A 9,531-nucleotide genomic window follows, 5' to 3' on the forward strand; every position below is an offset into this window, starting at 1 on the left:
AACAGCATATCGTGAGACTGCAGGAAGAGGAGCACACATCCATCTACATTGGGTACACAGCAGTGGAGAGAGTGAGCTGCTTCACATTTCTTGGAACTAACATCATCGAGGATCTGCGCTAATCATAAAGTCAGCAAGACAGTGGCTCTTCTTTCTTCGGCAGCTGCGAAAGTTTGGTATGGACGGTGAAATACTGACCAACTACTACCGCTGTACCATTGAGTGCATCCTGACTGGCGGTGCTATTACAATACCATGCTGTGATGTTGCCAAAGTCCCTTTAGGCAAGTCCCTCCATTGGCGGCCATATCGCAACACTTTTTGGGCACTCATAGGGCATCCTATTCAGCAGAAATGTGCGTGCGCAAGGCTTCACGACACCAATCTTGTTCCAGCGGCGAGTTCACAACACATGATTGGCACAATGTCTTTACAACACACCATATGTTTGGCTCAATGTATTCACATCACACCACATGATTGGCTCAATGTATTCACATGTTGACGTTTTGCCGAGGAAGGGGTGGGATATGCGTAGACAAACAAACCCCATGCATTTCTATGGAGGATTTTTTGAGTGCTGTGTCTCCTCATTAGAAAGTCTCTGGCACCACCCATGACCGCAAAGCTCTGTAAAGGGTGGTCAGGTCAGCGCAGCGCATATAACAAGGACTGAGTTACCAACTATTGAGGACCTTTACAGCCAGGAGAAAGACCAAGCGGATCCTTGCTGACCCTAGTCATCCCACCCAGTCTCTTCACCCTCCCACCATCTGGTAGAAGGTACAAGACAAGAGTATGCAGACCTGTACCAGCAGACACAGAAACCATTTCTGTCCACAAGCCACCAGGGCCCTGTAACATGAAAATCACCAAGTTCCACGCCACTCTCCTAGGAAGCCTAACTGAACGTCAAGTACACAGAGGGACTCATTAATGTAACATGTTGGCATTAATAAGGATTCTAAAATTCAAAAAAATCGTTGATTTATGTTACACTCATTCTTGTGGCCATTTATCGAAGGTCCTGTTCTTCATATGGGCAGGTGGGGCAGCTAAATACCTGAAGCATGCTCCACAAAAAATAGTTCCTCAGTAAATCATTGCTCCAAGTCTATTTTTAATAATGTGATTGTCACATTAACTATCTATAGTTTCTGTAAGCTTTCCAACTATTTTTGGTACCTCGACGATCACATTCCTCTGTTTATCGCATAACCCTGGCGGCTTCAATAAGGATTTCAATCCGTGCTAAAAGACCCCTGTATGGTCGTAAAGTAGTCTGCCCCATTGTCATATTCTAGATTTAGTAGCATCCTTGGACAGTGCAAAAACGAAAAGGCAACGGTATTCAAAGATATGGCTACGTACTGCATTCAGAATGAGTTATAGTTCTTGAGTTGCAGTTACAAAACCTTAACAAAAACTCCTTAAAAAATATTACATACGTTAGTTAGCAAATTGGGCCAGACAGAACACAGAAAACTTGTTTTGTTTACCCATAGCAACAACGGTTGCAATGCTTTGCTGGTTTAACGTGATGAGAATGGTGCAGACTCAATAAACTGATGGCTTATACTGATCTACAATTTCTGACTGTGACATGATTTAAGCATACAGCAAACCTGTAAAATATATAATGTTAATGTAAATTAGCCCAAAAATGATAGGTTATTAAAAAAAAAAAAACGTAGTACAGAGTCAGACAAGGCTTTCTGCCCCACCAAAATGTATGGTCACTGCACGTTACTGGATACAAGGTTGATCAGTTACAAAATGAGAAGTCATTGACTGCATAAGCACCATTTTTAAAACGTTCAATGTCAGTTTAGGGGCAAATCCAAGAAACATGTTTCGAGCTGTATGACTTGCGACTCTTCTGCTGAAGAGCAGATGTGACAAGAAAAGTAAGGAGGGGGCTTGAGCTCCGCTGGCTAATCACTAATTCACTAATGCTCAGGGCCCTATCTTGGCAATCTAAAACATGAATAGCTTATAGAAATTTAGGGGTTTGTCCAGTCCACATTGGGGATGGTTTTGTCATCAAAACAAAGTTCACCCAAGGGTAGGCTACTTACAATTTCAGCAGCAACAAAGCCAAGTCGGAGTCCGTTTTGCAGTCTTCTTAGAAACTACAATCTTACTACATTTTCGAGGCCTTCCGCCGAGTCACATCCAGATTTCTTCGGTCCGGGACCAGAAAGTTGCATATTCGTTTTTTCCGCGGAGAAGAACTAGGGGGAGACGAAGCACCCACCAAATGACCCAAAAAGTGTTGTAGAACCATCAGAACGACTCTCAACCTACATAATTATGGCCATTTTTGCTAAAATTGTTGCATAAGGCCTCTTTAAATGCGGCATGATCTGGCACTACAATCCCTTCACACACAGCAACCCAGTCTCATTTTGCCTTTATGTTCTCATTTGTCATACAGTCATTCTTTGTCAAATCAGGAACATTTTGCCACACCGTCTCAGATCTTTTTCAAAGTTTGTCTATATAATGTTTAGGCTCCCAAATTAAAACCTGTAAAATATTTTTGTTCAATTCCAATGTTTTTGTTTTTTTTCTGCCAAACTTTGTGGGATGGAATACAGATATGCCACACATGATTTTGTGTAAGAACCTAGATTTGGAACAAAGTGCAAAATCTAGAATATGGCCCCCAGTCACGCCTGCACATCAGAGTGAACCCACTGCACGCTAAGGGGTCAGAGGTCATCTCACTCGCTCCACTCAAGGCCCTGGCATAACCCTTCGCCAGTGAGAGCGCAGCAGGCCTGGATGTGCCACTGATGGTCCTTCACCGAGATGAGCTGCAGGCTCTGAGAGATCCCGCCACGTTCATGCAATCCTTCACGTCTTGTTTATTGGCAAAGATCAATAAACCAGCCTTCTTAAGGTCTTCATGTGCAAGCATTCTGTACAGTTCCTCTCTGGTCACGGAGATCCTCTCTCTGTCCGTACTGTCAACCACCACGTTCACAAACTCGGTGTTCGTGTGGTAAGTGTTCCACGAAGAGCGCAGGGACTTCTGACCCCCAATGTCCCACATGAGGAAATGGGTGTTGTTGACCACTCTCTTCCACATTGCTGCCTATTGTCGGCGAGGTGTGTACCACCTCGTTCATTGAGAACTGATAAAGAATGGTCGTCTTCCCTGCATTGTCGAGGCCCACAATGATGACCTTGTGCTCTTCAACAGCCTCCATAACTTCGTAAAAATAATTCCCATTGCAGACCAAGGGCCTTCAGAGGGCCATTCGAGACTTTGAAAACAATCTGCTGGCTCGTTGGTTAGCCCAAGCTAGCAAGCAAGCTACCAAGAACTGCTGGAATAGCGAGCATTGAATACTTCAGTTTCCATTAAAGCAAGACCTTTGCCACGATTTCTCATAGATTCTACGAAGAGTTAACGATATATCGACATTTTTGGAGACATCTTCTTACATGTAGGTACACTGCGATAGCCTAACTACCCAGCATCATACACATCTTAGCTGAGATCTGGCGAGAAAGGGATCAGGCCTGGTGTTCGGGTTTGCTGCTCCAGAGTACAGAGCTGTCGACATTGAGGGTATAAAGTATTTTTTTGTTTGTTTTTGCTTTAACTTGTTTGGCATCGATCAGTACCTTTCCACAGATACAATACTTAATTCATGTTGTGTTGTTAATGAGATGATCAGTCAACTTGAATGGGAAAAGTTTAAAACAAATTTGCAGTCGTGGCCTTCTGGTTAGGGTTTCGGGCTTGTAACCAAAGGGTTGCCGGTTCAATCCCCGACCAGTAGGAAAAATGTGGACGGGGTAAGTGGTTGAGCACTGCTCTCCCATGCCCACACCCACGGCTGAAGTGCCCTTGAGCAAGGCACCTAACCCTCACTGCTCCCAGAGCGCCGCTGTAGCAGGCAGCTCACTGCTCCGGGTTAGTGTGCGCTTCACCTCACTGTGTGTTCACTGTGTGCTGTGTGTGTTTCACTCTCACGAGTATGAATGTTTTATTTGGATTAAATGTGCATGTTGAGGGGCGTGTCCATTGAGCGAGAGAGGGAATGTGGGGGTTTATGGTAACCTATTTCTATAATGTTTGGTAAAGTTGCACGCATAACCCTACAATGAAAGCTACAAGAGTCATGAAATTATGATTTATTTATTTATTTTTGGACAACGTAGCGGTAGTTAAGGCGGGATACGTGTGTTGCTTAAGCTTTAAAGTGCTGCGGGAAACATTGGAAGGGGTGTGTCGCGATTTCGGTTTTGATACGCATATATATTTACAGCTCTAAAATCCTTCTCAAACAAAAATACCACCAACATTGTTGTGTGGCAATAAAAGTATCTATCTATCTATCTATCTATCTATCTATCTATCTACTAGTCTATCTGGAAGTAGTTTAATGTATGGACATTTAGTGTACAAAGTGCCGATGTTGTACCATAAATAACAAGTCACAATCATTGTTTTACCTAAGGGACATAGTCTGAGCGAATTAGCCTAGAAAAGGGTCAAAGGTGGAAGTAAATACAGCAAAAGCATATTTGGTATCATTTGAATCATAATTTTCTGTAGGTTAAGAATTTGTGGTGCCTACAGTGCAGATTTGTACCGAAAAAAATATATAGGGCTTTGAATGGAGCATGGCACAATGATTTTTGGGCCAAAAACGTATGTTAGTACATCTTGATATTAGCTGATATCTCTTAAGCCAATTGAAAGATATTCATAAAACTTGGTCTTCTTACCCACTACAAGTTGTCAAAGAGCTGGCAAGACAATTTAGGTCTTGAGGTCAAAGGTCAAGGTTACAAGGGGTAACACAAATAACTCACATGCAGTATTTGGTTCATATATCCAAAGCAGACTGATGGATCTTCATTAACTCTAGTACATTTATTGTCTATACAAGTTAGATGAACTTAGGGACTCAGGGCCATGGGGTCAAAGGTTAAGGTCAGTTTCATCCCCTGACATACAAGGTTATAGACGGTGACCATGTTCAATTCAATTACTGTAAATATAGTGAACTTTTTTTATGTTGCACAACATAGACTTGGTTGTTTTTGACATGGGGAGTCCCTATCTACAGCACAATGACTTTAATACCCCTCCTTATAAGAATCAAGTATCTGATTGCAATTACTGTAGGCAAATATGCTTAGCAGTTACATAAGTGAAATACTTCCACTAGCATAGTCATGACCTGACCAATATCTCTTTCAATATTGCCCGCGCAGTCCTTTCCACAGTACAAGCAGTGCTACTTCCAGCTGTAAATTATAGCTTTTGTGGTGGATTTCTATGACTTATGGAACGGATGCATGTATGGTTTTTATAAACTTTGATATTAGCCTACTGCAAGTATTATGAGACTTCAAGGCCTGTACACATCATAAACAGACCAGACCAGCAGTCAAGGAGTTGGGTGAGGGAGTTCACAGTGACACCTGGCTGGATGGTCGAGGGGGTGAAGGAGTTCACAGTGACACCTGGCTAGATGGTCGAGGTGAAGGAGTTCACAGTGAACTAGATGGCCGAGAGCGAGAGGATGATGTAATTGGATGATGTAATGGTGGTAATAGCAAGGCCAAGTAACAGGTGGCAAGATAAGAAGCCTGTTACAACTGGAAAAAAACAGAATCTGGGAAAAACCCAGAAGAAGACAGTTTTGCATAAAATTTATGATGAGACAATGGGTTCCACCAATAGTCGTAACCTTGGTGGATGCTGATAGGCCAACAGGTGTCTTTCGAGGGAGGCGAGAAGGCCCAACTTCAAGGTTAAGGAGTATAAAAGATAGGCCGCAGCCATTTTGATTTCAGATCTCATCGGGGGCGCCAGCTGATGACATCTCACATCACCCTATTGCTTGACACCTGGTCTGGACATCGTTTAGGCTGGACTATCATTGCAATACGGTGAATAAAGATCAACAGTCTTCAGAGATCTCCTGTCTGCATTGTCTCCTTCGGACGCTTTGTTCCAGAGTGCTAATTAGTAAGTAGTTAAGTGCTAAATTGTTCATTGGATTCGGAAGTGGACCGGTTTTTCCACGACAGAACTAATTGTTCATTGGATTCAGAAGTGGACCGGTTTTTCCACGACAGAACTGGAGGTTCCAACCGAGATTTGACACAGGATTCATCAGGAAAGCAGTTCTGCCCCGGGTGAAGCAGGTCATGGCAGCCGTTTCCCCAAGGGCCCAAAAGGTAGGCAATTTTGCTTACATTAGGGGGAGCCAGGCTGTTGTGACTTGTGGGTAGCCTGGGACTGAATTGTTTACTGAATCCTCAAAAGAATAGTGGAGACATAGGAGGGAGATTGAGTTACACTGTTGGTCTTTAAAAGCGCATGCGTTTTATGATAATATGGTATTTTTCTTTATGCGATAGAGAAGTCAGAATAATGAGAGTATTCTGAAGCCTTTGAAGGTCAAAGGGAACAGACAGTGCGACTGATCTGTAAGGTATTTTTTGTGATTTATGATATATGGTATTCCTCTATGCGATAGAGAAGTCAGAATAGGGTTATTCTGAAACCTTTGAAGGTCAAAGGGAACAGACAGTGCGACTGATCTGTAAGGTATTTTTTGTGATTTATGATATATGGTATTCCTCTATGCCAGTGGTCCCCAAACTACGGCCCGCCACGTCATTTTGGGTGGCCCGCAAGACATCGTCAACTTTTTTTTTTTTTTTGACATCGTCAAACTAACCTCCTTAATTTCCCCCATTCATTCTCTGTGGCGAGTTTTAACAGTACACATGTCATATTTTTTTGTCCACTGGTGGTTGTTTTGGCGCTGTTTCGAATTTGCCATTGAAAACGGAATGAAATGGGCCTAGCTGCCAGCCTACCTGAGTGCTGTGACAGATTGTGTCGTTACAAATTAGGCCTACATATTTTTGTCCTCTGATGGCTACTGTATTTATAAGGATATTTAATAAACACAGCAACCATTCACACGCTCAGGTTCATAGCTGTCATCTCAAGAAATAGCCTGCCACCGTTAAATTTGTCCATAAGTTTCAGTTTAGTAGTCGAATATGAGTATGAATATGCGTAAACGAAAAGTTGATAATGAGTGTAGGGGTTTCAATGAACAATGGACTGATAATTATTTCTTTGTTCAGAACAGAGATAAGGCAATATGCCTAATATGCAAGGAATCCGTAGCTGTCTTCAAAGACTACAACTTGCGCAGGCATTTTGACACCAAACATAAAGATAAATATGACCATCTGAAAGGACAAGTACGAAAAGAAAAAATACGAAAACTGAGCGGGGAGCTTACTTCTCAGCAAAATATATTTCTGAGACAAAAGCATCAGAATGAGGCATGTCTACGGGCTAGCTTTCGTGTGGCGAGACTGATCGCCAAGAATGGAAAAGCCTTCACCGAAGGAGAGTTCGTGAAACAGTGTTTGACTGCAGTGACTGAGGAGATGTGCCCAGACAAAAAAGAGGTCTTGTGTTCTGTGAGTTTATCACCAAGTACTATCACAAGGAGAGTTGAAGAATTGGGAGTTAATGTTCACAGTCAGTTACAAGATAAAGCTAAAAACTTTGTTTTTTTCTCGCTTGCACTTGATGAGAGTAACGACATCAAAGACACCGCACAGCTGTTGATTTTTATCCGTGGTGTAGATGGCTCCACTTTTGAGGTGTCTGAGGACCTTGCAGCACTGCAAAGCCTCAAAGGCACTACAACTGGCAGAGACATTTTTGACGGGGTTCGTCAGACCATTGGGGACATGGGACTTGACTGGTCAAAGCTAGTGAGCGTAACTACGGATGGTGCACCAAGCATGGTTGGATCCACAAGGGGACTGATCGGTCACATCAACAGGGAGATGGACCAGCGGGATTATGCGAGGCCATTGCAGATCCATTGCCTAATACACCAGCAAGCCCTGTGCTGTAAAGTGATCAAGTGGGACTCCGTTATGAAAGTTGTGGTGTCATGTGTTAACTTCATACGGGCGAACGGACTGAACCATCGGCAGTTCCAAGAATTTCTTTCAGAGCTTGAGTGCGAGCACGGAGATGTTCTTTACCACACTGAGATCCGATGGTTAAGTCGCGGAAGAGTGCTGAAGCGCTTTTACCTGCTGCTTCCAGAGATCAACACATTTCTCCTATCAAAAGGCAGGACCGTCTCGGAGCTTTCAGACCCTGAATGGAAATGGCACCTCGCCTTTCTAACTGACATGACCGAATGTCTTAATGGTCTGAATCTGCAACTTCAAGGCAAGGGAAAACTCATCTGTGACATGTACTCCCACATTAAGGCATTCCAGATAAAACTACAGCTGCTTCAACATCAGGTGAAAGAGGAAGATTTTACTCATCTTGCTACAACACAAACTGTAGCTACTCAAGACCCACAGGTACCGTTCCCTGTCACGAAGTGTTTGGAAGCTCTGGAAATGCTCAAGAATGAGTTTGAGGTGAGATTCAGTGTGCTACACACAAATGCAAAAGACATTCGTCTCTTTCAGAACCCATTTGCAACGGACATCTATGAGGCCCCGTCGTCTGTTCAGCTCGAGCTGGCCGAGTTGCAGAGTTGCGATGCACTGCGGGACACGTTCCAGTCAAGCGGGTTGATTGACTTTTATGCTGCCCTACCCATTGACAATTATCCGAACATTAAAATGCATGGCATCAAGATGTGCACAGTGTTCGGTAGTACATACATCTGCGAGCAAACATTCTCAATGATGAAATTCCTGAAGGGTCCGAAGAGAATAAGACTCACTGATCAACATTTGCACCATTCACTGAGATTGGCTGTGAGCAGGATCGAACCTGACATCAACCTCCTTGTCAGAAACATGCAAGCCCACAGTTCACACTAAGATAGGCCTATGCGGACTCCATTGCGGACATTTTCTAAAAGTTTCTTTTTCTAACTTCTATTCAAGTCATATTTCTGGGATAATTATTTCTTTTTTTTTACAAAGACAGCAGAATTCACACAGTTCTCACCAGGTGAGAAAAAGTTAGAATGGTGGTCATTGGTCATGTTTTTTCCAGCACCTTATAAAACTCCCCTCTTTATTATTTTTACGGATATTGATTGTTTAACTTGAGCTGTGTAAGCAAAAAGTTCAGAGTTCACAAATTTAGAATAAAATATACTTTTTGAAGTCTTTTTATTAGTTGTATTATTTAATTTGAGCTATTTTCATGTTGAACTACATTAAATTTAGATTATGTTATGATGACAATATAAAATAAACACAGCTAACAATGGTATTACATTGGAATAGCCTATGATTAAATGTAATGGATTAATATTCAACTCCGGTAGACTGCTGTAGTTCACACAGCACTAAGCTATTTACGGTTACTGACATACTCCGAGTCTCTGGCCCTCTCTTAGAGCCAGGCATAGTGAACTGGCCCTCGGAAGAAAAAGTTTGGGGACCACTGGGTTAGGACTACTCATTACACAGGGACGAGAAAGGGAACAATCACATAGTAATTAAGATAGCAGTGGCCTATAACCGTTTCCCATATTAACA

The 9,531-nt window shown here is 42.7% G+C and overlaps 1 protein-coding gene and 1 pseudogene across 1 annotated transcript; one reads left to right on the top strand and one right to left on the bottom strand.

Annotated features, from left to right (window-relative positions):
• Positions 1-2,726: 2,726 nt before the first annotated feature.
• Positions 2,727-3,238, bottom strand: LOC143125304 (ADP-ribosylation factor-like protein 5A pseudogene; annotated as a pseudogene).
• A 4,208-nt stretch (positions 3,239-7,446) lies between these two features.
• Positions 7,447-8,862, top strand: LOC143125305 (general transcription factor II-I repeat domain-containing protein 2-like). The gene has a single exon (XM_076286644.1). It carries the CDS (start codon positions 7,447-7,449, stop codon positions 8,860-8,862), a length of 1,416 nt encoding a protein of 471 aa, XP_076142759.1.
• Positions 8,863-9,531: the final 669 nt, after the last annotated feature.

This window comes from Alosa pseudoharengus, unplaced genomic scaffold (genome assembly GCF_046254945.1).
Source record: "Alosa pseudoharengus isolate Yale_2024_CS ecotype anadromous, Long Island Sound unplaced genomic scaffold, YU_APseudo_1.1 YU_APseudo_1.1_scf_16, whole genome shotgun sequence".
Taxonomy (NCBI): domain Eukaryota; kingdom Metazoa; phylum Chordata; class Actinopteri; order Clupeiformes; family Clupeidae; genus Alosa; species Alosa pseudoharengus.